Below are 27,518 nucleotides of genomic sequence, written 5' to 3'. Positions count from 1 at the left end.
CTAGAATGATCTTTCTCATTTTTTACTGAGGGCTTTGCGCGGGTGCGGGTCGAGGGAAGTCATGGGTGGAGCACATTCAGAATGATGGCTTAAATAGTTAGACAGATGTCTAAATGTGGTGCTTCTCATGGACCCTACATGTCACCTACCCTAACAGTCTCTACAGGGACTGTGCAGAAAGGGTGGCCGCCACCTTGCGGTTGACCTGTACTCTAGGGTCCCCATCCGGCTGGGCTCTGCTCGGCCATCCTGCACACTCCTGGCTCCAGCCACTCTCCACTCTCCACCAGGTGGGAAGGGACAAGTGGATTCCCAGTCCCCAACAGCCACCGGGCTGGTGCCCTGCTCCTCCGCCCCCCCCTCCCCAGGCGCCCCGATGGGCAGCACTCCCACCCCAACTCCCTTCTGCGCGGCTCGGCGCGAGGGCAGCACCCGCCGGCCTCAGCTTCCTGCTTCTGGGCGGGGAACACTTTCGCTTTTCTTTCCTCTGCAGCCCGCCCCAGAAGGAGCACGCGGACTTTCCGTTTCCTCTGTGGCAGTTTCCTGCGAGCTGAGCTCCCAGTTTTCCGGAAGGATCCCGTGTCCAGCCCCAGGAACCCGGAAAGGCCAGGAGCCGGTGGCAAACCCAGCCCTCAGGTGAGCTGCTGTCCTGCTGTTGTCTGCCGTGTGGGAGGCTGGGGATTTTATCCTTCCCTTCCCTTCCCTCAGGGCAGCCTCTGCAGGGTGGAGCTACCTATGAAACTCTGAGGCCCCCTCTGTAAAACGGTTCTTTTCTGCGAGGCTGACAGGATTGGTGGGAGCTAACGGGCCACACAGTAGAAGCTGACGCGCAGCTCTGCTCTGAGCTTCCTGTACCTTCTTGCCGTCCTTATTGGCACCAAGACCTGACTCTACCCGCTGTAAGCTCTGGCTCTGCACGCTGCCCACAGCCTGTGGCTGCTTCCTTGCCGCTGCCCAGGGGTCCGCGTGGGCAGCTGGTGGCAAAGAGAAACAAGGTGAGTCCTATAATTTCCTCCCTGGTGTGTCGTGAACTTTTAATATATATTTTCTTCAAGCACATTCATGATTATCTCCTTGAACTAAATTCCTACAAGTGAAAATTCAAAGAAATACATGTTTTAGAGCATTCGACACTCATTACTAAATGAGGCTCCAGAACGTTTGGACCTGTCTACATTTCCACTCATGATGATGTCCAGGATTATTGTTATTATTTTCTGCCTTGGCCACTTTGACGGGCAAATATGTTTTCAAATTGTCTTTGCACATTTCTCTCTCCTAGTGAGGACACGTGGTTTGCCTATATACAGTGCACATGTGGCTGACTCTTACTGCTTGCCTATGCAGAGCTTTAGCTTTTATTGCTGCTTAGAGGTTTACCTTTTGCTGATTCATTTGTAGGATCCTTTACATAATAAAATCTGAATATGGTCATCTATGAGATGCAGTATCTTGCAGAGTGCTAGAGAAAGACAAACTCTGCTTTGCTGCGGGATACCTTGGACTGCTTACTTAGCCTCTCTATGTCCCGCTGCCATCCTTAGAGAATCCTAACAGATGAAGAATGAAAAACCGGGAAACATCCTACACTGCGTTGTTATATAATGAATGCCCTAAATGGAGACAGAGCCCCTTCTACTTAGTGGGAATTCACTTTGGCTTTCACTGACTACAATCTTTGCAGTGTGTCCTCTCCCCACACGTCCTGTGGATAGCAGATTTCTCTCCTATTTGTTCTCTACCTTCTAGAATTTCTTCATGATCAAAGACCACTAGTAGCTTATTTTATAGTACTGTGATGTATTATTGTTTTAACAATATTTTTTCTGCCAAATGTAAAGGATGTGACAAAAGGGAAGAAGAGGCAGAGGTGTTCAATTGGCCAATGGGATTAGAGCCCTGGAAGTAGGTGTTAATTACAGTTTTATATTCTACTTAACACAAAATGAAGTCCAAACAAGTGGACCCATGTCTGCTATGTGTTTTAAAAATCTCTAGATGATTGAACGTGTGTTAGCACTACCCTTTTTTGTAACAATTTATCAACAATGTCATATGTAAATTTTCTTTTTTTTTTTGGTACTGAGGCTCGAACTCGGGTCCTTGCGCTTGTGCAGCAGGCGGCGAAACCACATATGTAAATTTTCTACCTGCTATAACTTATTGATCTTGTCTCATGAGCCATGAATGGTCAATTTTTATAAACGTTGCACAGGATGAGAAATGCCTCATGCCCGTCCTGAGCTTGGAAATGAATATGTGAGATGAGTCGGTGATGTCACTTTCACCAATCACACTTTTCACATCTTTCATGATTTTGTTTATTTTTGGCCTGCTTCTGTTGAAAAGTTGAGTAGCTCATCAAACTTTCTAGATATTATCAGGTTTCCAAGGTTGGCGTGGTCCTTTCCTATGTTCCTTGCTAATGGATGGCTTGAGCTACGGCCAGGCCATCTGGTTTACCCCAGCTCCATGCACCACAGAGCATGCACTTACATCAGCCTGCAACCAGAAAATCAGGATTTGTTCCCACCTCTCCCACTTCCAGGCTGCACAAATGAGGATGAGAGTTATTAAGCCTCTCTGTGTGCCATGATCCCCAACAATTAAATGGATGCAATCATAAAAACTATTTTGCAAAATTTAATGAAGATCACATAAATTGCTGCCTTGAAACCCTTACAGCAAATTTGGTACACAGAAAGCACTCAATAATAGGAGATATTTTTTCCCCATTAAGTTAATTGGTACATTATAGGCATAAAATACAGTTACTTACATATATCATTGGGATCTTGTACCATTACATGAGTATCTTTGTTCTTATTTTTTTCCCCTTTCCCTGCCCTCCCTTCACCCCCTCCACCCTTCCCTATTTGTAAAGACTTTGTTTCTATTTTTTTCCTTTTCTCATATTTTTTCTTTTCCCTTCTTTCCTTTTCCCTACCCCTCCCACTTCCCCTGCTCCTTTAGACCTTTACTTCCTATTACACAATATCAATTATACATTTTTAAAATTACAATACAGATTCATTCTGCTGGGTTTCCTGGGGTTGTGATCCTCATTGTCTTTCCCTAGGATATTGTCTAAAATTTTTTTGAGTGTTGGTTTGGTATTCATGAAGTTCCTAAGGTTCTTTTTATTATGAAAGTATCTTATTTCTCCATCAATTTTGTAAGATAGTTTTGCAGGGTACATCAGTCTGGGTTGGAAGCTGTTTTCCTTTAGGGCTTGAAATGCATCAGACCAAGCTCTTCTTGCCTTGAGGGTTTGCATTGAGAAGTCTGCTGTGATTCTGATGGGCTTTCCTTTGTATGTGATTTGTTTCTTTTCTCTCACTGCTTCTAGAATTTTGTTCTTCTGTTGGATTTCTGGAATCCTAACTATTATATGCCTATGTGTAGTTTTTTTTGATCAAGGCTATTTGGCATATTTCCTATATACCTCACTTATCTGTATGCCAAGTTCTTTTCTCCTGGTTGGGAAGTTTTCTGCCATCACTTCTGTGAACAGTTTTTTTATGTCATCTGCACTCTCTCCTGTTTCTTCATTGAGTCCAATCAGTCTTGTGTTATTCTTCTTTGCATTGTCTAGCAGCTGCTGGATTGATTTCTCATGGTCCCTTACAATTTTAAAGCAATTTTTCTTTTCCTGGTCACTAATTGCAATCTTTTCTTCTATATCTCAAATTCTATCCTCACATTGGTTCATTCTGCTGCGCAGACTTTCGATGGAGTTTTTAATCTCCTGGAAATCTGTTTGCATCTGTTTTCTGGATTCCATTTGTTTCCTATGTTGAGATTCCATCATGTTTCTCAGATCCTCTATTTTTTTTATCTGTGTCCTCTCTAGATTTATTAATCATGTCTTGCAGTATGGGCACAATCTTTGCTGTTATCTGAGAAATTATTTCTGATTTCATTTTTCCACATCCTCTTTTGTTGCCAGTTCAGGGAGTTCACGTAGTTGAGTATAAGAGTGTTCCATCTCGTTTCCCTTTGGGGTTGCTGTAGGTGATCTAGGAGTTTGTTTTTGAGGATTATTTACATGTCTTCTAATTTCTACAGTGTGGGGGTTGCTGCTGGTGCCCACATGGTTCACCTCCTCTGTCCTAGGAGCAGTGGAATGGCAGTGGGAGAGTCTCCTCCTGGGCACTGGGATTGGCTCACCTCCTCTGCCCTAGGAGTGGTTGAATGGCCAGGAGCTATTTTAAATATCCACCTCATATTTATCAGCAGCCCCTTTGGGACACTCTTGGCCTCCACGGTCACTGGGCATTGTCTTTGTTTCCTGTACCCCTGAGTCTTGTTGGCAGACATTGTTTTGCAGACTGCTAGGCAGACCAGAATGCCAGTCTGCAGGTGCCCATTGGTGCATAGAGCAGCTCCCCAGCACCCTCACAGTCTTTGCCTGTGATTTCTCAACTTGTCTCTTTCTGCAGGATGTTCACTTTGAGCAGTGCCTTGGAAAAGGCTCTTCTTCAGCACTTCATACTCTATAAACTGGAGATCGCCTATGCCATAAACAAGCCATTTCCCTTCTTTGAATCTCTCCGAGACAAGTCCTTCATCACTGAGGGGACATACAGGGTGAGTCGTGTCGACCCTTCCCTTGCAGCTCAGCCCCAGGTGGGCTGGATTATTGAGACCCAAACCACCATTCACAGGGGCTTCTGGAGGGTTCCAGGACCAGCTGAGGCATGGTCATTGTCACAGGACAGGAGGTGGCTGGGAGAGTGGGTGTCATGGGTGCTATATTGATTTTAGGATGTCATGGGGGTGACCTTGGCAAATGAACACAAACCAGGTGGCTTAAAACAACAGCAATTTATTGTCTTACATTTCTGGAGGTCAGAAGGCCAAAACCAAGGTGTTGCCAGTGTTGGTTCCTTCTAGAGGCTTGGAGGAGAATCCAAACCATGCCTGTTTTAGCTTCTGGTGGCCGCTGACAATGCTCGGTGGTCTATGACTCAAAACACATCACTCCAATCTCTGTTTCCATCTCATGTTCCCTTCTGTCTTTCATGCCTTTTCCCTTTTTCTTCTCTTTTAAGGGCACTGAATTGAGGGAGAGTCATTTTCCAAATGACTCATACACACAGTTCTGCATGAATACCTGGATTGATCTCCTTCCCAGAAGGAGGTGCACTTGAGCCACTGGGGCCTCTTCCCAGTTTCTGAGAGTGCATTGTTCACAGTTCCTTCTGATGTGAGGCAGGCAGGCACTGGGAGATATAGCACCTGTTAGGTCCACTGCCAAAGCATCCTGTCCTGAGCCTTAAAGAATGACACAGTAGCATCCTTTGATTCCACTTTCATTCCTTAAAATTTCTCTCTTCCCTCAAATGTACCAAAAAGTAAGATTCACAAAACAGACTTATTTCCAAGAAGGCTAAGTGATTTATTCCCATGACTAGGCACCAAATGTATGTGAAGTAAACATGTAGGACTGTGACCACTCTACCTCAGAGGATTTCACTCTGTTTGACATTAAATTTCTCCTTAAAAAGAGTTAACTAGCTCTCTTATGACTCAGAAAATACAAATGCATTACAACTGTCCACCAAAGCATTCATACTAATCCTTTGCTCCTTTTTCAAAGGAGTCTCTGGAAGCCTGTAGAAATCTGGTCCCTACATCCAGAGTGGTGTACAATATTCTCACCAAACTGGAGAACACTTTTAACCTGTCACTTCTGATGACACTGTTCAGCCAGATTAACCTGTGTGAATATCCCAATCTGAGGATGATTCTCAGAAGCTTCATAAATGGTAAGGCAGTTGCTCAAATACCTTTTGCATATGAGAAGTTGCTACACTAAACACCTGGGTTTGCTTCCAGCATGGATTATGCTCTTCAGTCCCACTTTCCCTCATTTGCCCTCATTGTCAAGGTTGGAGAGGCAGCCCTTGCTAACTTGACCCCCATGCTCTGAGATGAATTTCTAGAAGACAGACATTTCTGTCTTACCTGTTCTAGGAATTGGAGAACAAGTGTAACATTTAATGTACTGGACAAACTAGGGGATAAGTAAGATGAGAAAAACACAAAGTTACAAAGACCAGGTCTGGGAGAAAGACAAGGAGAGTCAGAGTAGAAGAGAAAGAGATAGAACTGAAAATTTTTTTGGTAGTTAGTGCATTATCCCACACACTTTATATGATTATCTCATGTGATCTTTAAAATAACACTGTGAAGTCATTATTAGCTGTATTTGGTAGACAAGGAAATGAAACCTCAGAGGTGACTTTCCCCAAGTTCTTTGTCTACTTAGAGATGGAACTTGAAGTCCCATTTGGTTCCAACAATACTTGGGCCCAAGACTGTGACTACTCTTCTAAACAAAGCCAGCAGGAAGGCAGATTGTAAGGCTACAGGAGGGAAGAAAGGCAATAAAAAGCAAGAAAAGGAATACTGGACATAGATACAGAAAGAGAGGATAGGAGAAAAGATGGAACAAGAAGTCCACTGGGAAAGAAGAAGAGCTAGTGTGCCAGCTTTCTGTCACTACAACAAAATATCTGAGTTAATACCTTATAAAGAGAAAAGGGTTGCTAGGTTGCTTCTAGTTTTGGAGGTTCCATTCCACAACTGGTTGGCCCTGGTGCGTCAGGCATCTGGTGAGGGAGCACGTCATAGAAGTGTGTGAGCAAAGCTGCTCACTTCATGGCCAGAGTGAAAAAGGAGGAGAGACCAGAGCTGCATGATCCCCTTCAAGGGCACCCCCCCCATGACCTAAAGACCTCCCGCTTGGTCCCACATCTTAAAGTTTTCACCATCTTCCTTTCATCACCCTGTGACCATGGGCTTTAAGGGAACATTCAATAGTCAAACTATAGCAGTTGCATACATAAAGAGTAGAAAAAGAAGCAGTGACAGAGGTGGGAAGAAAGAGGCCAGAGTAAGGGTCAGGCAGTAAAATCATTTTAGGTTGGAGGACAAAGCACTTTGCCCAAGGCATATGGCTCAACTCCCTGAGAATGGCAAGGAAGGAGCACCAGATATGGTTGGACTGTGACATTGTCAATGGTGGAGTCACTACCATTGATAGTGCCACATCTGCCCCCTGACACTTCCCCATCATGCAGCTTCTCCCTAAAGGATAAAATGGCTCCTTGACCTAAGGGGGCACCAAAGGGAAAAGTTCACCTCCAGGCAGGAACAGCTGCCTGAGGGCCCATTCTCCTGACAGCATCGGGATGGTGCCAGGAGAAGCATGGACTTCAAGGATACGCTAAGTTCATCTGGGAGTGAGAACAACCCATGTGCCCATTTGCCCCTGGCCTGGCTGGCTCAAGCATCTCCTAGATGTGCAACTCTGAAATTTTGTTCTGGATCCATTTTCAAAATCCATTCCTATTTCCATTCACTAGTTGAGACAACTTTGCTTCTGAAATAAATGGTGGAGAAGAATCATGGCAAAAACCCAACATAAACCATTGCAGGGGAACAGCATATGGGAAACCGAGAGCCTGGGGTATTAGGGATGGGAAAGCAAGTTGAGTATGCTGGATCATAGGGTTCCAAAAAAGGCACAGAAGCCAAATCTGCAGAATTGAGCAGAAACCAGAATATAAATGTCCTAACCCACCCTGCTAAGGAATTGCCCTTTTATCTTATTTGTTCAAGGGATATACAATATATTTAGTTATTAAAACACAGACTTCTATTAAAGTTATAGCATGTACATAATTGACTAAATTTTATGAAGCCCAAACAAGAAAATTAAATTCCTGGGTACAAAGTCAAAATCAACTTTATGTGTGAAACCACTCAGGTAACAGATTGGGATTAGATGTAGTTATTGTACCATTGAATGTTCAAATCAAATGAGTGAAATAGAATGGGGCCACAAATGGCCAGTGCTGATGGTGAGTGAGGTGGGTTCCGTGGGGAGGGACAATGAGTAACTCCACATCCCCAGCCTGGTTCAGAAATCCCCGGATCATTCAGGGTCTGCAGGTACTGATGTGTGCTCCTTCGCTCACCCCAGTCAGCACCTCCTATAGAGAGCCGAGCGGAGCCACACCAACTCCACTCAGAGCTCCTGCTGACCCAGCAGAAGGGAGCTCCCTCCAGACCCTGCTGCAGCGGCCTCCACCCCAACCACCTCCACCAAGACATCTGTGCCTCATAGTCGGTGAGACCACTGCACCCTTGCAGCAGATCCACGAGAGCCTGGACAAACCACCCAGCCCTTCTGGCCCTGCTGTGCCACTGCCTGGACTCGTCCTGGGAGAAGGGAGCACTCCAGGTGAGAAGCAGCCATGGTCCCCAGCACGCGGTGCCTGGAATCCCCGTGTCACTGACCCAGTCCTCCCACACACAGCTCTTTCCAAGATCCCGAGCCCTCATGGGAGCCCAGAGTGCCTGTGCCCCACTCCTGTGCACCCAACCTCTGTCCTTGGGTGTTGAGGCTCCACCTGCCCTGGGGATTTTGACCATTCACTCTCCCCCTTGAAACCCAGTTCCCGTAACCAGTCATGATTTCTCTTCCTCCTTCAGTGGCCAATGGCAACTTAACATCTAACACAAAGGAAGAAGATGCACGAGAGAGGCCTAGACTTCTCACTGGCACTGTGCAAGGTAATGCGGACTGGGGCTCACTTAGCTTAGCTTGAGGTGGCTACAAAGGGAGAGCCTGCACCTTCCAACTACTGCTTTGTGTTAAGAACCTCTGGGCGCAGAACTGGGTGTGGCAAAGAAAGGAGACAGAAGGGGCAATTCACCAATGCACCATGCAGAACAACCCGACCATCGAAGCCCTCTTGTGAACTGACAGGTAACCCATGCAACTTCCTCACTGAGCCCTTGTGTGGCTGCTTACCACACCTGGGGCCTTTGGCTCCCAGCCTTACTCATTCTTATAGGGATTAGATTCTAGGAGCAATATTATCGAAATTATTAGAAAAGACTATGAAATGTTTGAAGGCCTGTTAGCTTCTAAAACTGTGTCATGTGTCCTCCTGAGATCATTATTGTAAGGGAGTGTTTACATTAAAAATAACAGGGGTATGTCACTGGCCATTGTTGAAGATGGTATTGGGGATTCTGAGCTCTCCAGTACTGAGAATAAGGGTCCCCACTTGATTTCAATAATGTTTCCTCCATTCCTCTAATACACATCCTCCAAATAAGGTTATCATGATCAGGAAGCTGTCATCAATGGAAGATTCCATCCTCAAGATTTTCAGGAGAAAAAATAAACACTATATTAAATTAACAAGAGTAATGAATTAAGAGTAAATAATTTCTCATTTTCCTAGTCTATTTCACCCATGCCCAAGCCAAAGTTGGCCACCCATCATTTCTGCCAGTTGAACTAGTGTCCTCTTTTTCCCCACTTGGGTCCCCACTTTCTGGTCCTTAAGCCTGTAATTCTTTTTCTTCCTCTGCTCAGTGTCCCCCAGTAATGACCTGATCCCTCAATAAAGAAGATCTAAAGAGATGTCCTGTGCTCCTTCAAGCCCTATGCTAGGTGATCTTGATTTGAATGGCTTAAGCTTGACTTTGTTTTCATGTCTACCAAGAGGCATGGCCTTTTGGATTTTCCTGGATGGGCCTCTCCTTCCTGCTGTCCATCTCCATCTTGGCCCAGTGCCAGCTGCTCACCTGGTACTTGGGAGCTTGGACAGGCAGGAGATCTAAGCTTCTGAGCAGAGGCATAGTCTCAGGAGAGAGCAAAGAGGCAAGTCTGGAAAAAGTAGACCTGGAGGGGACCATCCATCAAGAAGGTCAGAAGCCCCACTAGTACCTGCTACAGTGGGACTCGAAATCCATAAGGTGTCTGCAAAGGGAGAATATTCGTCTGCCACAGGGATTGTGGTGGGAGCTCCAAGGGTAAAGGAGGGGACAGAGTGAACAGTGGGCTGTTTGAGTCAGCCACTTTAGTAAAGCCACTTCAATCAGGTAATGGTGAAAAGCACTCCCACAAAATGCAAAACCAACAAAGAGAAACACTGTGTGATCCAAACAGTGACAGTACAGGCATGTGGATGTCTTCCTCCCCGCCCTGCCCTAGCGCTTTCACTGCCAACTGACGTCATTTCTATGGCAGTTGGATTTTTGAGATTATCTATTAAAATTATGTGAAAAGTAAAAAGTCCAGTGCCTGCTTCAATGTCACCACTTCTCACTGCCCTCAGCTGCAGTGCCCGATTCTCTTCCTTCTAGTAAACGGATCTCTTCTAAGTGAATCTGACTGTGCCCCAGCTGTGTGCTTCACTGATAGTCACACAGGCAACAGCCACCGAGAGTTGATCCATCATGGCAGAAGCCTTAGGGTGGCAGATGCTGAGGTGTGCGCCATATGTACTTTTGGCCTGCCTAGTTTCCCACTAACTTTCTCTTCAGCCCATTCTGAGCTCTGAAATTAATTATACACAGGTACGGTTAAAAAATGTGGTGAATGTTAAATTTTTAAAAATTTATTATAGTAAAAGGGACATGGTCTTTAATCCTCCTCGAAATGCCCCCTCCCACTTCAGGCACATTTATTCATTGTTCTTGCCACTTTCTGAAGCCATTCTGGAAGTCTCCTTTTGTGAGTATCTTTAGTTGTGCTGTCATGGCTGCCTTGATACCCTGAATCAATTTAAAATGTTTACCTTTCGTGGTCACTCTGCCTTTGGGAAAGGACCAGAAATCACATGGCTGATACCAGATCTGATGAACAAGGTGGATGAGGACACACCAGAATGTTTTATGAGCCTGCCTTCCCATTGAATGGCACTAGGCAGCAGCATGTAATTTTTTTAAATCACACCTCATAAAGACACTGACAAAAGAGGACTCCAGAACTGCTTCAGAAAGTGGCAAAAATGATGGAATAAGTGTGATCAAAGTGAGGGCGAGGATTTTGAGAGGGATTCATGACAATGTGTCTTTTACTATAATTATTGTTTAAACTAAACATTCACCGTAGTTTTCAATCACACCTCCTATTTCTTTTATACGAGATACAGTGATACAAGATGCTTCTTCGGAACCCAGTGACCCAAAAGAACCCCAGGAAACACCTAGCACATCTCCAAAAAAGAAAGGTAAGGATTTCCTTTCTCCTAAAGATGTCAACAAAATGAATTCAGAGCTGCTATCTGGTTTTCTGGTCACACCTCATCATGAGCACACACCGTGTGACTATAGTCATGATAGCCAGGCCAGTTCCTTTCAGTTCTCTCTCATTATACCTTCCCAGAAGACCTCTGTGAAAATTATAAGAAGAAAGCATTTTTCCCCATCAGAATTGCCTATTCAGAAATCACCAGGCTCTGACGCCCACAACTTCTTAGATTGTTAATTGCACCAACCTACTTATTGGAAAGCAGCTTCCTTGAGAAGACCTCACTTCCTCATAAGGCACAGCCACATATTCCCTGGCATCCGCCACTCACATCCCATCGTGGGTGCAGGTTGTATATCTACCCTTTGCTCCCTACTGTCCCATCCAGGCCGTTACTTCTCCATCCTCTCCTCTCATGGTCAACCATTCAATTCAAACTGTCCTTCCCCTCAACACTATCATCATCCAGCTTCCCTGTCACTCCCTGGCAGACCTCAAGGGTTGTTTTGTCTGTAACAAAATTCTGGATGCCTTAAGGAACACAACAGACAACCCTTTCAAAGCCCTGGCCTTTCAAGTCCGTCATCTGCTGATTCCCAGTGACTTCCTCCACAAATCCTTGGCCTCTCATCCCCAAAGGCAATCCATCGGACAAACCATCCTTCAAACCTAGCCCAATTTCCCAATAATTAATTTAAGAATTCCTTTTTTATTTACTTACTTTTTTTTGGTACCGGGGATTGAACTTGGGTCCTTGTGCTTGCACAGCAGGCATCAAAACCACTGAGCTAAATCCCCGGTAAGAATTCCTTTTTTGATAAGTATCCTCAAGGATTGCTCCTTTTACAGCTATCATTCAACTTCTGATACCTCTTCAGGCTAACCCTAAAATTTCCTTTTTTAAATATCTATTTTCTTCCTTATGGTTTGTTCTCTCTGCAGCCGTCCCTCAGCTCAGAATCACCATTCCACTGGCCGTTGGCTCTTCCGAGCCTTCATCTGCCTTTCTTCACAGCTTTCTTACTAGCTTGGATCCCAAGAGCCATTGTCTCCAACCCCTTGGCGTCCTCCTAACCTGCCTTCCCTCTCCGTCTTTTCCTGGAACTCCCTGGCAGGTCTTGAAGGAAAATTCTTACCTGCTTTCTGCACACTGCATCTGAAAAGTGGGCACTACTGGGGGCCACACAGAAGGCAGAGTGCGCCTGCTGTATCTGCATGATTGTTGTGGAAATGATCCCGTCACACTGTGCCACAATTCTGCTTCCTGTGATGAGCCTTTCAAACCCTGAACTTTTTTTGGTACCGGGGATCGAACTTGGGACCTTGCGCTTGCGAGGCAGGCAGCGGAGCCACTGAGCTAAATCCCCAACCTTGAACTATTTTTAAAACCTCATCTTTATTGTTCAAGAGATGACTGTGGCTCCTGCTTCATGTTCAGGGATCAGAGCATAATCCTTCATGTCCCACTAGCAGTGCCACAAATACTACCTGGTTCGGCCTCTTCTTCCATTTCCTCTCTGGGGAAATCCTTCTACCTCACCTTGTAAGATCCATGTTCCTTTCAATCTCTCTCTCTCTCTCTCTCTCTCTCTCTCTCACACACACACACACACACACACACACACACACCCCTTCTCTCTCCCCTGCCACTTTAGAGGGCATCAGAAGAAACTCCTCCCTTATTACTCCATTACACCTAAGGTCACCGATATCTTCCTATCCACTGTGGTCTGAAAACCAAGAGTGAAAGCTGAATGCTGCTGATAAATAAGGTTGGCAGATCTGTTAGTAACCATGAAAAATTATTTATCCTTTCTTCTCAGGACAGAAAAGGAAAAGATGTATCTGGTCAAGTCCAAGAAAGAGATATAAGAGAAAAAGTCTCCCAAGAGGTAAGATGAGTGGCACAAGAGGAGGCTGGAGGCTGGACAGAGGTCAGCTGGGCTTGTTAGTGCAGGGCGTGGGGTTGGGTAGGTTTTATTTCAAGTGCAGTGGGAAGTCACTGAAGAGATCTGAGCTTAAAGTGACAGGGTTTGATTTTAAATCTTGCTGCTGTGTAGAGAATAAACTGGAGATGGGCGAGAATCTTTCTGTTAAAATAGCAGATTGCATTTCACAGGGAAATGACAGAGATGGATGGATTTTCTGTTTATATACAGGAGGGCCAGCTTTCTGCTTCCCCTATTAAAAGATGAGTTTTAGAACTTTGCTACTTTGAGATAAGATGGAAAAGGTTCTAGGTCCTCACCCTAACTTTTTAGAATTTCCAAAGACCAAAGAAACCCTAGTTGTCTTTGGGTTTTAAACCTAAAGATACCTCCAAGTTCTGGGCTTGTAGATACATAGGAGGAGATTGCTCCAGTTTTCCTGATATTTTGTGACTTAACCTAAGAACCTAGTCCTGGGATAACCATTTGGGCCTCTCAGGAGATAAGGGAAGTTTTATTCTTTTGGATCAGAGCAATTAACTAGCCAAAAACTACAAATCCAATTCTCATGATGTGTGAAGGAGTGTCTAGGAGAAGTGAAGCAAACTTTCTCTCTCTTTAAAATATACATTTCTGTGTCTCTGGGGGCTGGGGATTTTTACAGGAGTGCTGAGTAATCAGGAAAAGCTAATTTCCCCACCACATGTCAATTTGGCTCTCAGTGAAAAATTCAGTCCAAGGCTAAAAGCATGGGAATCATCAGTAAATGAAGGTATCCAGATCCATGGGAGAACAGAAGAGAAACCAGGACCTAGTCTCCTGTCAGAAATCCCAAAAGAAGAACAGTCCAGCCAGGCAGTCAGAGGGGAAGAATCCAGTGGGGAGGAAGGAGCACCAGGAGGGAAGATGTCAGTAAGCCAGGAGACACTAAGATGAGACGGGAGAAGAGGGTCACAGATTTTACTGGAAAACTTACAAGCACTTGGTGGAAAGTATATTTTAAATGCAGCCAGAGCAATTCCTCTTCACTCATTGCAGCCCAGGCAAGCCAGGCATGTCCAACCCATGGGCAACAGGTTGGACACTCCTCGTGGAGACAGAAGCAGAAGCCGATTGGAATATGTTGAATAATGAATGGATGGTGACAGCGTGTGATGACCATAGCCAAAAAGGAGAGCCGAGCAACAGGGGGCAGCCTAAGCCAATGGTTTAAAGCTCCTTTTTGCTGACTTAATTTAGCCTTACTGTGATTCCAGTGTCCAAAATCATGGGGTTAGTGCCCTTTTAGGGTACTCTGTAGAAATAATTTAGTTCTATGCCTTTTCACCAAAGGTATGAGGCCCTCCCGAGCAGGCAGGCAAGACAGTGCCATCTTCCCGTGTAGTGCCTATGCCCTCTTGGCATGGAATTCTACTCAAGGGGTTCAAATCATACTCCTTGGGCTTTGTCAACCACTCTCTTGACTTCATTTACCACCTCTACCTGATGGCTCCCAAGACTACATTTCCAAGTCAGATTTTCCTCCATGAAGCATATTAACCAGCTGCTCACTGCTTGTCTTGGTTTGCAAATCTCCCATAGGCACTGTAATCTCCATGTGTCTGAATTGTCACGACAGTGACTTGGAAGTTGGGTGGGAGTCACTTAGGACTGGGGATGGTCTAGGCAGAGGGACTCAAAAGTGCAAAGAACCCAAGGCTGGGAAAGGCCAGGGTTGCAGGATGATGATGATGATGATGATGATGATGATGATGGTGATGACGATGATGACGATGATGAAAAGAAATAGTGGAATAAAGTAGGAGCAGAGAGAGATGCTAGGTCATGTGGGGTCCACCAGGCCTTGGGATGATTTGGAATTTATTTAACTTGTGATGAGGCTCCTTATCTACACAGGCATCAAGCAAAAGCCTAAGTCTTTCTTGACTAACTGAGCTCTGTTACTTATTGACAAGTTCTATTGATTCTTTCTCCTCTTCTCTACACTAAAATCTGATGATTTAATTTCCATGTTTAAGTTTTGCTCTTTGCCATAAGCATTACATGCATGGTTCTTAATGCGATTGTCAAAGTTTTCTTGAATCCAATTTTTCCCTTCCTTCCAGCTGTATCTCTTTCCACTCAAAACTCCAGCAGACCACTCTGAACTTTCCTTAGTATGTGCTATCCTCCTTGAATGGTACATTTTTACCCTACAGTACTCTCCATAAATGTTGGCTAACTCCTTTTTATCAGTGGTGTCGGCATAAATGTCTACCACAAGAAGGAATACTCTGACCCTTGAATTAGTTAAATTGGTCTTACTACATGTTTCTATAGCACCCAGCACTGACTTTTTGGAAAATTTGCATACTCTAATGTAATTACTTATATAATATCTCTTCTAGGTTAGATGGTAACATCCAGGCACAAATGAGGCATTAGTTATTTCTTGAATAAAAAAATGAAAGAAAGCATATTTTCTCCATCCCAAATTTTGAATAACGATCTGACAAAAGATAATTTGTCTAAGCACAGTTTATTATTATGTTATGCAAAAGGGTCACAAACACCACTAACAAAATATGATGCAGTTATACATAAAAGATTATTGGAAAGGAATTTCTCAGTAGAGTAGTAGAGCCCAAATAGCCCTTTAAATTCTCACTATCCCAAGTTTAGGGCAGGTACAGATGGTCAGGGTGAGCCACGGCCAGCATCCTGGTGCTGAGATGACCACTCCCATAATGCTCTGCACATCATAAGGTGGGGGCCATGAAGCACCTACAGAACTGTGCAACAGTGGACACTCCCTGCTCAAAGAGGTGGCCTTGTTAGAAAGAGAGAGTTTCCTGGGGGCGATGCCAGATGACCAGTTCTGTTGAAGTAACCGATCTTCTGATACTTTCCTCTGCCAGGCAACAGAAAGGAGAAGGAGAAGGATGCCAGGCCCTTATAGATTTGTCTTCCTATTATGCTCAAATGAAAAAGACTGCACATGTGTTTTTAAAGCCACCACTTTACCACTTTATTTTAAATATGACAGATAATGTGTTTTTCAAATGCCCCCCCCCCCTTTAGACAGGATCCTTCCTGCTATATAGTCCAGGCCAGCCTTAAGGTTGCTATGTAGCTCAAACTGACCTTGAATTCATAATCATCCTGCCTCAGCCTCCTGAGCGCTAGATTCAGTTTCCAACATTTTTATTGTGGTAAAATACACATAAAATTTACTATCTCAATAATGTTTAAGTGTATAGCTCAATGGTATTAAATACACTTACAGTGTTTACAGCCATCACCACCATCTATCCTTATACTCTTTTCATCTTCTAAAACTGAAACTGTATACCCATGTAACAATAACTTCCCATTCTCATTACCTCCAGTCTAACAGGAACATTAAGAGTCATGCTCTTTTATATTTGATTAAGAGCCCTTATTAAAAATACTAAAACACCTTAGTGTTTCAAAATTTAGAGGCGGGGAGACAAATCATAAAGCTAAAAATAAGTATATCACATTGTCCTTTGCTTTAAAAAAAGAAAAGCAATACTCTTATTTTCTCTAAGAGATCTGATTTTCTCATTTTCTTTGAAGTCTTCTTTTTCTTATGGAGAAGAGAAATTAAGCTTCTCCAATAAAGGCAAATTTTAAGTGCTTTCAGATTAGCCAGTCTCCTTTGGATTTGTATTCAGTGACATCTGCTTTGCCAGGCCTGAGTCTCGCCTTTCCAGTGCTTAGCCACGCCTACTTCCTCCGGAAGTGGCCTCGACATCAGCATCCAGGAAAGCTCCGGGTCCACCTTCCGGGAGGAGGTGTGGCTGAGCCCTGGGGTCCTTCCTCACCTCCAGACAGATTCTTATGCTGCTAGACAGTTGTCATCCCTTTCTAAAAATCACAGCCAGTAAAAATTCTGTTCTTTTTTCTGCAATAAAGTGAACTCACCTCTGTGGCCCCTGGTGTTGCAGATACTCTCAGTGCCAGCCCTACTCTTCATGGACCCTCAGGGTGGCCACCATGAGGGCAAGGCTCCGCCCCCTAATTCTTTGACTCCTTGCACTATTCCCACTAGAGGCGCCTACAGAGGAGCCTTTCGATATCTTCCTGTCACACACAGGCCCTGAGGGAACCAGGAGAGTAATTTGTAATGCTCTTCCTCTCTACCTGAAGCTTATGTGGCTGCAGCCATCACCTCAGATGTGGCCACCACGTGGAGTTGGGTCACACAAACAGGAAGCAGGAAATAAACTCCACTGCTCTAGGAGTCCCCCAGATGTATCTGGTCTATTTCAACTAGCGGGTTCCTGGAGTGAGAGCAGATGGTGATTTGGGGGCAGAAAGAAAGGTTCACACAAGAAAAATTAGAAATGTATAGTGAAATAGAAAAAAAGGAGGTACAGAGTACAGAGATCTAAAAGGGAGAGGGCTGGACATGAGAAAGGAAGTTGCTAATGAGAGGAGAAAGAGGCTCACCCGGATCCCCAATTCAGAGTATTCACAAGTCACTGCTTGGTCCAGGGGCAGCCTCGCCTGGCCGCGGAGGCCAGGAGAAGGTCCAAGTGGTGGATCAAAGGAAAGACGACCCAGCCTGGAACTCCAGGGTAGTGAAAAGGACCCAAAGGACAAGGACAAAATGTGCCCAGACGTCCAGCTCCAAGGGTAAGGCTGAGGATCGAGTCTGCCTGTGGAAGGGATGGAGCAGGCAGAGGGGAGGCACACATGTAAGTCACTGGTGGAAGAGCGAGAAGTACAGGTGGGAGGAGCAGGACTCTGCTGGGGCGAGGTTGGTGGAAGCACAGGGTGCAGCTCACTGGGCTCTGTGGACTCTCATGACCACTCCCCAGTCGGCAAAGTCACCACACTCCCCTGAGCAAGGGCCGCTCTTTAGAACTCCCGCAGGCCCATGCTGGAAGTGGCTCCATCCCTCCCAGTGGACCACGTTCTCAGGATCATTTGGTTTTTGTTACTTGGTTATCGCTTTGTTTTTTGTTTTGAAGCCTAGGCTATGCTGTGTAGCTCAAACTGACCTTGAACATACTGTGTAGCCCAGGCTGGTCTCAAACTCATGATCCCATTGCTCAGCCTCCTGAATCCTGAGATTGTGGGTGTGTGCACCACACCCTGCTCAGGATTATTCCCTGATGGTTCATTTCTAGAAGTCTGTGTATTTTAAGTTAATACATGACAACTGTCAAATTGACCCAGTTGCTTATACTGTGTTAATCTCATATTGTCCCCTTTTCCCTACACCTTCACCAACAGTAGAAATAAAGGAAGACTCTCCTGTTTGTCAAACATAAAAGCCCAAACCCGTATTCCACTGGGCTTTCCTTGAGTTTGTGTGCTGCCTCCAGTTCAACCTGTGTGGTAGTTGTAATTGTATTACTGTTCGCCAGTGTTGCACGGCTCCAGCTTCGGGAGTGACGTAGGTGGCGGACAGAGTCATTTCCAGGCCACAACTTTAAGATCTCACACGTCTTCTTCCTCTCTGTCCCCAAACAAGCAATGCTCTGTGGTCAAGAACCATCAATGTCCACGACATAGGGCTAAGCTTCGTCTAAGGCGTGGTGATCAAATAGCACGAAGGAAAACTAAACCTTTTTTTGTCAAAAACCACCACTTGGCAAACTTTTCCAAAATGGGCCAGCCAATCAATAGTTTGGGTTTTGCTGACCATACAACCTCTATCGCAACCACTCGACTGTACCTTTACAGAGCGGAAGCAGCCAGAGTCGAATGTATAGACAAATGGACACAGCTGGGTTCCAATAAAACTTTATTGGCAGCAGGACAGTTTGGCCCCTGGGTTGTAGTTTCCTGGCTCCTATAATAAACACTGAGGCTTCTGAGGGTTGTGAATCATGGTATCATTATCTAGCCTAGCTTTGCTAACTTACCTGTTTTTTAATAAATTTGTCACTTGAATTTTTCTTTTGAAAATCATCTGTTTACATTTACCAATTTTTATGAAGAACTGGGGGTTTTTTGTTGTTTAATCATTTAGGGGAATTAACCCTGTGTTATGCCTATTGCAGTTTTTCTATCTTGTTTTTCTATGCTGTGTGTATGTGGTACTAGATATTGAACTCAGGGCCTTCACATTGAGCTACATCCCTCCCCCTTTTTCCCTTTTTTTTTTTGGTACCGGGGATTGAACTCCGGACCTTGCGCTTGCAAGGCAGGCGGTGGCACCACTGAGCTAAATCCCTGGCCCACCCCCATCCTTTTAAAAACATGTATTATTTTGAAACAGAGTCTTGCTGAGTTGTGAAGTTGCCCATGCTGGGCTCAGACTTGCCAGCCTCCCGCCTGAGCTTCCGCAGTAGCTGGGATTACAGGCCTGTGCCACACCAGGCTTGTTTTTATCTTCTAATTTACTCGAGAGGCTTTTGGTTGTGAAGGCCTTTTTTGTTACTAAAATAGACAAACTGGTTTATCTCTAGCAGTAAGGTTTATGACAGTTTCCCAATCTTGGCCCACTGGCATTTGGGGCCAGGTAATTCACTGCAAGGCCCTCGGGTGCATCGTGGGACCCTTTGCAACACCTCTGGCCACTGCTCCCTGGGTACCAGTAGCACCAGCCCCTTGCGGACAAGCAGAGATTACCAAGCCTTGCCCCGTGCCCTGGGGCGGAATCACCCAGCGTGGAGAACCAATACTCTTAAGTGAAATAAATAGGACACAGATGTGTAAATACCGAATAGTTTCTCTGGTGTGAGAAACTGAGAAAAGCTGCCTTTCTTAACACCAGTGCTAACATCTGATTCTTGAAACCAAGGCCTCTGCTGCCCTCTGCTGGAAGATTGTTGTACTAAGCCCACAGAGGGATTGTGTCTGAAGCGTGAACCCTTGCTCAGTGAGCACCTCGCACGCCCTTACACCACCGCCCTCCTGTAACAATCCAATAGGTCCATCACTTTACAGTTGGCAGAGCACCTCGCTCTGTATTTTGTCATCTACTCTTCACAATAAGCAAGAGTTAGGCCATTTTACAGACTCAGTTAAAGGGTTAAAGACTTGCATGAGCTAAAATCAACCTAGGTGGTTCCAATGCCAGGCCTGTTGCTCTTTACACTAATGAAATAAGTAAATAAGTCCAGACACCTGCTGGTCTTTCATGAGCCAACACATCCCCCTTCTATAAAATAATTGTGATCGTTGCTTCGGTTGGGAGAATGAGCGATACAGGTCCCTGCTCTTGCTGCTTCCCTGATGACTTCAGCGCCCACCCGCGCCCACCCTGTGTCCGCCCTCACCCTCACCCCAGGCCCCTCGCGTGTATCACCTGGGCAGCTCCAGCTCTATCCCTAGGCCTCTTGCCCGTCCTTCCACCCATAACCTTCACCTGCTGCTTTCCCTTATGAATCCTAGGAGTTCGTCTTCAGCTCACCAATTAGGACTTTTCCATCCCATTACTCCGTGTCTCTATCAGGCTGTTCTTCAATTTCCTCCGTTATGCTTTTCATTTCCACGAACTCTGCTCTTAAATTGCTTGCTCATATGCTTCTAGTTTGCTGCTCACACTGGATCCTTATGATCTCACTCAGTTGCTGCTGATTTCAAAGCCTTTAGAAGGGCCTGGCTGCTGTGGGAGAGTCCCAGGCAGGCCTTCCAAGGCCACAGGTTTCCAGAGGCTGAAGCCAGCTCAGTAGGACCGGAAACAGACCTGAAAGCTGCCCTTAGGGTACCATGGGGTGCTCTGGAGGTCCCCAGGCTAAAGCCCCGCCTCCCCCGGTGACCTGCCTGCAGCAGGGAGAGGAGACAGCGGTGCTTGTGCCCAGTCTCTGACTGCTGCCTTTAGCCTCGAAGCCACCAGCTGCACCTCTACCTCTTGCTAGAACACCCAGGACATCTGTGTCCCTTAGAGCTGTATTTAGCATAGGGCACTAGAGAAGATATTTTTGTTGAGCCAGAGAACTGTAGAAGGTCCCCACGGCTGTGCTCATCCCCTCAGGGTTTGCAGCCATGGTCCAGGGAGCCGCAGGTTGCCCACTCACATGGGATCACAGGAATGCACGCTTATATGGTCCATGTAGCACAGCCAGGAGGACGAGCCCACGGGGTCAGCTCCTGGGGCCAGGCCCTCACCCCTGTGCTGGATTTAGCTGGGGTCTGGGGGAGCTGGCCGACTGCTGAAGCAAAGCTCTCCATGGCCAGGGCTCCTACCTCACCCCATCCCCATGCCTCTCCGTGCTGCCAGCCCCTGGTCCTCCCAGGCTGAGCATCCTCTGGGGCCCTCTTTGGGGAACCTCACTCCCCAGAGGTCCTTCCTCTCAGTCTGACTCTGCTTCATATCTCTCCAAAGTAACGAATGGCTTATTCACCCCGAGGCTGTTTTCCAGCAAGGCTCTTGCTTGTTCATGTGTTTTCCTTCGGCTTCTTCAACAAGTGAGGCAAGAGAACACTGGGCCAGGGGCTCACCTTGACCCCCTGCAGGTGTAGCATCCTCTGTAACTCAGCATGAGTCATGAGTAGCCTTCCCTCTCACCTGAGAGAGAGCCCTGCAATAAATTCACCCACAGAGATGTCGGAGGGGAAGGGAGCAGGAATTGCTGGTATTTATTTTAGCCCCCTTTACAATTGCTTCTCCTCAATCTGAACCCAAGATCACTACTCTGAGGCTCTGAGCTGCCAAATCTCCCCATGAGCAATTGGCAGAACAATCTAGAATGCTCCAGAGTTTTCTTACAGAGGAAGAAACAAGGAAGCAATAAAAGGAAAAGTGACAGCAAACGATGAAGACTGGAACTGTTCCCTCAGTGCTGACCATCTCCCATACCCAAATCTTAGTTTGAATTAGGAAACAAGATTATCCACAAAGACTTCTCTGGTTATGTGGACACTAAGCAGTATTTCAGGGAGGCAGTTTCTGACAGCACAGAGAAAAGCAGGCTTCTGTCTAATGCTAAAGAACATTAGGTGGTGGCAAACTCACTTGCAAATTAAAGCACATTTGAAAGAAGCCCTGTATGTTCTACTGAAGCGTGTTGTCTGATGTCAGGGGGCGGTGTCGGTTTGTCCACAGGAGACTACGCTGTCTGTCACTGGACAGGGTCCCAGGAAGCCCCCCAAAGAGGAAGTGGGGACCTCAACTCACCCACCTATGGGGTAGGTTGTAGGTTTGCTGACTTCACCACAGGAAAAGAATTTTCACAATGCATCAGTGAGAGGTAGGAGGTGGTTTATTAGGCAGGATTTTAAAGTACACGCTCAGAAAGAACAGAGCAAGGGCCCTCGAGGGAGGGGCGCCTCATCGTCTGGAGCTAGGGGTATTTGTGTGATCCTGTGGCTGTCTTCACCCGGGTGACCTCAGTGTGCAGCCTGCTGTCTGTCAGGTCACCCAGGGGCAGGCTGTGTTAGAACGTGCACGATTTGCGCGTTTGCAGGTGAGATATACCGCTCACTAACACTGCTGCTTCCTTCAGGACCAAGGTTGGTGCGAGGAAGCTCAGTTTGCAGTTGAAAAGCACGGGCCCAGAACCCAGTTTACGGGATTGCTGTCTTTAAGGCCCTTCGGAGGCTTTTTGGAGTAAGTTTCCTCAAAGAGAAAGAGGCTTGAGTAATATTTGTGACCTGCAGCTGCTGTTTTTCTTAAAAGTACAATTTTAAAATAACGATTTTTTTCATCTCCTTTTGACCTGTCTTCATTGAATCTTCCTCCCTCATGTTCAAAAAATCTGACACTTGAAATGGAGAGCTCCGGGCAGGTTAACCAGAGAATCTTCCTGATATGGTTTCTATTATGATTTCTTATGATTATTATCAGAATTGCTGGAAGAAAAGCATTCAAGAGGAAGAGGAAATAGAGACTAAGTAAGGCTAAATTGTTCTCTCCTACTTTCAGAAAAAGCCAAAGAGGACACTGTGGATTTCCTCGCTCCCACACTTCCTGTGATCTGCGGTGAGGCGAAGGGGATTTTGTATAAGGAGAAGTTGGAACGAGGTGGTGAGTTCCTTGGCCTTCTGCTTTTTGAGTCCCAGGATGAGGGCACCACGAGACTAGAAGCAGGTGCTCAAATGTGTGATGCGCAGGAAAGGGACCTGCTGGCCAGGACGCAGGCAAAGCTCCTAGGAAGGACCTTTTCAACTTCCCGTGTCGTGGTGTGCCTGGGAACCAGCCCTCTCCACTCCCACACACAGCTCACGTGTGGGCCCCACCATGCTCAACACCGTGCCCTGGCTGCGTGTTGGTGTCACAGGAATTGCAGAGCCCACCCCACTCCCTCAACACTGGGGCAGGGTTAGAGCACCCTTCTCACTAGGAGCAATGGAACCCAGAGTCCCCTGCCACTGCCCAGCCTCACGGGGGTCCCTCTTGACCCAGGAAAGGGGAGCACCACAGTTAGGAGCTTGGGGGTTGAGGCGGACTGGGGGATAAGTTGTCTTTTCCTTACAGGAGCCTCAGAGAAGAGCATTCAGAATGAGAAGGGAGCTTGGGTTTCACCAAAGGAATTTACAATTGAAGGGAAAATGGAAAGATCGAAATGCTGGAGGAGGAGTGTGCGCTGCGGAGGGAAGTCCCTGAGAGAACTGATAGAGGTATCATAATGACCAGGGACAGACAGGAAGGATGGTGGCGTGCGGAGCAGGAAAGTGAAGAAATCTCCATTAGGATTCAACAGCGTGATTTAGAAATTCAGAAAGAGCCAAATGCTCATTTAAAGAAAAAAAGTCATGTGTGTCAAAAGTAGGAGCACAGATTGGTACTGTTGGTGAAGATCTTAAACACAAATAAAGTAGTGTGAGACTTTTAAATGCAGGCAAAGGGATGTGCGACCAGGGGGGATTTGAGAAGCTCAGTCTGGTGGTTTGGGGAAAGTGGATTGGAAAGAAACCACCTGAGGACAGAGAGGCCTGTGGTAGCCTCTCTGGGTGCTCCAGGGGCGCGTGCCTACGGAAGGACCCTGTGTGGGGAGATTCCAGGCCGCGGTGTCCACGGTCAGTCGCTCTTCTGCGCTCCTGTGGCCCACTGCTCCTGCCCTGAGGACCATGGTGGAGGGTCCTAGTCTTTGTGATCCCAGGACCCAGCAGAATACCTCCCGAGATCACTCAAAAAGTTATCACAGGGATGCAATGCGAAGGATTCCCTCTGGAGAGGAAGAATGGAAAGAGAAGGGAGGGGTAGGAAAGGTATAAGGGTTAAGTAACAGGGAAAACCATGTTATCGTTAAGTGAAGAAGACTGTGAGAAGGACCTGATTTTTCTTTTCCGCATCTTGGGTTTGAGTCTAGTGTGTTGATCGGGTACAGATATTTACTAGAAAGGGAGAACTTCAAATTTAACAAAAGAGGAGCTGTAGAGTAATTGCATCCATCAACCACTTCTGTTTTTCAGAATGGAATTTTGCTCTGTCCCCCAGGAAGAAATCTCAAAAGTAAGGTACCTAGCAGCTGAATTCCCACCGCCTTCTCAGTCAGCTCTCTTCCAGCCCAGGGCTCACATTTGGGCACAGCATCTTCATCAAGACTACTTTAGCAACCCACCACACGCACATGCCACTACTGTTTTCATGGTGAAGGAAACGGCTCTCTAACATGAAAGTCAGGACAAAAGCTCACGATGTCCATGTGTTCCTGAAAAAGATCTAGATATTGAGACGGCTGCAAACCAAGGGTGTCAAATAGAAAGCTCTGTTGAAAAGCAGACAGGACACTGAATGGGACAAGAAGAGTTTGTGACAGAGGGAGAGGATTGTCCTCCACTGAACACCGAGTATTTCCAATGCTCTGCGCTTATTTCCAGTAGCATCGGGAGGGAAGAGCGTGGTTGAACTGAGTTAGCTCTGTCTCGGGGAGGCCTCCAGGGAAGGTGGCAGCCATCTGTTACCACACTGACTTCTCCACTTAGCGTCTTTTCTTGCCCACACATATTCTCCAGCCTTGGGTCCCCTCTGGAGGTGAACTTCCACCAGAGGCAGATGTGCCCAGGAAACTGGCCTGGCCCTTGGCCGTGTTCATGCCCAGTGTAAGACAGTGGCCCCCTGTTAGCATTTAAGGGACAAACCATATTTTCCACATGGACTTGAGATACCTTGGAAATCAGGACAGCCCCTTGAAACATCATAATAGCTAAATATTATGGAAGAACAGAAATTTCACCAACGTTATAAAATAAACCATCTACAGAATGAGCAGAATGGGTTTGTTAAAAACATGTGTATTCATAGGTACTGCTGGGGTCTGAATGTCCCTAGCCAAACTCATGTTGAAATATAGTCTCCATTGTGAGAGTGGAAACTTAATCCCGCTATGGTATTTGGAGGTGGGACCTTCAGGAGCTAATTGAGGTTAAATGGGTCCTGAAAGGTGGGGTCCTCACCCCAGGGAACTGCAGCTTTATAAAAAGAGGAGGAGGGCCCTGTCTGTTGCCTTGTGAGGTCTGCTCAGAACTCACCAGATGAGGCCACTCAATCTTGAATTTCCAAGCTTTTGAAACCACAGCTAAATCAACCTTAATAGATGACTCAGTCTGTGGTATACAGTTGTAGCAACAGAAAATAAACAAAGACGGGCACTTATCCAGCAGCTAAGGGGAAACCACCACAAGGAGACCTTCAAGAAGCTTATGGTGGTCAATGTGTGTGAGTAGAGCCCAGCTTGGTTTATGTGAATACTAGGTCTGTCCTGCAAAAATGTCTGAAAGAATCAACTGTGCTCCTTCTGGGTGGGATTACAGGGGCATTTGCCTTCTGTATGATATGCTTATGTACAGTTGGCATTTTATAATGACGACTACTTTTGTGACCAGAAAAAAAAAAATAAAGATCTTTCAAATCCAGAACATTAATTCACAGCCATGATACTACAGACCTTCTGAGTCTTGAAATGCCACCGGCCAGCCGCATGCAATAGCCAGGGCCCAGGGGGCGCCTCCTCTTGGTCCCACCTAGCAGAGGTCACTCTGGGCTCCTGAGAGTGAAGGTCAGTCTGAGGAAGGACAGACTGATGCAGGCCTTTCCTGAAGCCAGCTCTCCAGCACGCCGCTGCTGCCCTGCTGCCCACTCAGTCTCCACCACGTCAAGCTCTGCATGTGCACAAGACCGGAGGCCGATACTGCACGGCAGTGTTTGTGCCTGCGCTGTGGGGTGCGGCCTCTGTGACCCAAGGTATAATGGGCAGGGGCGCAGTATCAGATACCCAGGGCTGAGCCTGCGTCTCCAGGAGGGCAGCCAGCAGGCGCTGCTCCAGCTGCACATAGCGTGCGGCTGAGAACGGTATGGGTGGTTTTTTTGCTTTTAGCAGAAGCCCACGCCCATCAGGAGTGGCCCGGAGACCCCAGAAGGCGCTGTAGAGCCACAGTGAAGGCGTCCCTAGGGCACTGATGGGAGTGCCTGCCTGCGAGGCGAGGCAGTTTGCCAAATCCTAGAGCATTTCAGTGTGGAAGTAACAGCACGAAAGGCCTGAAGCAGAATCTAAATGAGGAGTGTGCTGCTTCCAGAGCTCGGAATGCCAGAAAGGTGCTTGTGGCTGGGGCCTAAAGGGTCAATGATGACTTCTGGCCAGGCCGAACCTGACCAGGTTGCATCCGGAGCTTACTGCAGGGACGGAGGGCCTTTGTCAGATGTCGGGGGGCAATGGCCTGTGCTTTCTTGTGAGCTCCTCCGGAGGAACTGTTCATTGGATGTGCTCAGAGAGCCTCTAAACTGCTCTGGTAATCTTCTCTCTCCAAACCCAAAGGGCATAAGCTTGGGCCAGCTAATGCCACAGCTCTCCTTTTCTGTGACTGGGAAGGTGTCCTAAGCAAGTGATCCTTCGGGTCATAACTGGCATTACCCTTGGGACTCAGTTTCGTCTATGGACTCAAACCATGAAGGAGCCCCCTGGTCCCCCTCTGCCATCCAACTCCGGGTTATCCGTGTCAGTATTCCCTAGGTCTTCTTTTCTTCTAGGTCTATCACACCCGAAATCCTTTCCTGATACATTAAGTCTATAAAATAGCTTGGCTGATAAAGTGAAGGGCAGAAAGGAACAGATAAAGGAGCAGACAGAGTTCAAGGAATATTTTTAGGCAAAACATGTTAAATTACCTATTATTTTTCTGTAGGTGAACCATCCTTTTCCTCATAAACCAAGCACTTCCTCCCCCTCCAGGTCCACATTCTACTTCTTTGAGTTGTATCTTTAAATTTCTGCCTAACCATTCCTAAGCCTCTTTTAAACAAAAACAAAAGCAATATGGCTCCTTAAGCAAAATGAGTCACACCTGTTTACCATCTACATATTTTGTATTCAGTAACTCCTCTACAAGCATGAAAGATACACTGTTGATTCAGTATGTAGCAGAAGCCCAGTACGGACTGACGACCGCTGTGAAGATTTATCCATTGGTGTTTTCCACCAATAGTAAAGATAACTGAGAGCCTATTGTTACAGTTGAGGTTGAAACTGTCCCCGCAGAAGACTCATGGTGCTGCGGGTTTGGTTGCCAGTGATGGGCTTTAAGGGTGTGATTGGATTGCCAGGCACGAGCTTCATCAATGGATTCATTCACTGATGAGTTCATAATGGGCTGGTAGGAGGTGGGGCCCAGTTGGAGGACACTGGAGG

The 27,518-nt window shown here is 46.3% G+C and overlaps 1 protein-coding gene across 14 annotated transcripts; it reads left to right on the top strand.

The window, feature by feature from the left end:
- The first annotated feature begins 231 nt into the window (after positions 1-231).
- Positions 232-25,773, top strand: LOC101722876 (sp110 nuclear body protein). Of its 14 annotated transcripts, none has more exons than XM_087209371.1 (13): positions 232-290; positions 494-636; positions 4,443-4,590; positions 5,603-5,771; positions 7,994-8,254; positions 8,506-8,586; positions 10,959-11,042; positions 12,886-12,954; positions 16,909-16,995; positions 17,491-17,631; positions 22,817-22,918; positions 23,369-23,511; positions 24,307-25,773. In XM_087209371.1, exons 3-13 carry the CDS (start codon positions 4,444-4,446, stop codon positions 24,364-24,366), a joined length of 1,344 nt encoding a protein of 447 aa, XP_087065497.1. In that variant the 5' UTR covers positions 232-290; positions 494-636; position 4,443; the 3' UTR covers positions 24,367-25,773. The 14 variants fall into 14 exon arrangements, 13 of the variants coding, with proteins under 13 accessions (XP_087065497.1, XP_012922265.3, XP_012922263.3 ...); XM_087209365.1 differs by lacking the exon at positions 232-290 and adding an exon at positions 789-995; XM_087209364.1 differs by lacking the exon at positions 232-290 and adding an exon at positions 781-995.
- The last annotated feature ends 1,745 nt before the right edge of the window (positions 25,774-27,518 follow it).

The sequence above is a fragment of the Heterocephalus glaber genome, unplaced genomic scaffold, assembly GCF_053883595.1.
Source record: "Heterocephalus glaber isolate CG9 unplaced genomic scaffold, H.glaber_assembly_v1.0 deba00001004, whole genome shotgun sequence".
In the NCBI taxonomy this organism is placed as follows: Eukaryota; Metazoa; Chordata; class Mammalia; order Rodentia; family Bathyergidae; genus Heterocephalus; species Heterocephalus glaber.
The sequence above is the reverse complement of the archived record's forward strand: the minus strand, read 5'-3'. Positions and strand labels throughout refer to the sequence as shown.

What these genes read in the sequence shown, in the direction of transcription:
- LOC101722876 (XM_087209371.1), top strand. Translation starts at nt 4,444, where the DNA reads ATGTTCACTTTGAGCAGTGCCTTGGAAAAGGCTCTTCTTCAGCACTTC. An exon ending in GGGAGAAGGGAGCACTCCAG is followed by an intron (nt 8,255 to 8,505) that starts GTGAGAAGCAGC and finishes TTCCTCCTTCAG; the next exon opens with TGGCCAATGGCAACTTAACA. An exon ending in GAGAAAAAGTCTCCCAAGAG is followed by an intron (nt 12,955 to 16,908) that starts GTAAGATGAGTG and finishes TCTGCAATAAAG; the next exon opens with TGAACTCACCTCTGTGGCCC.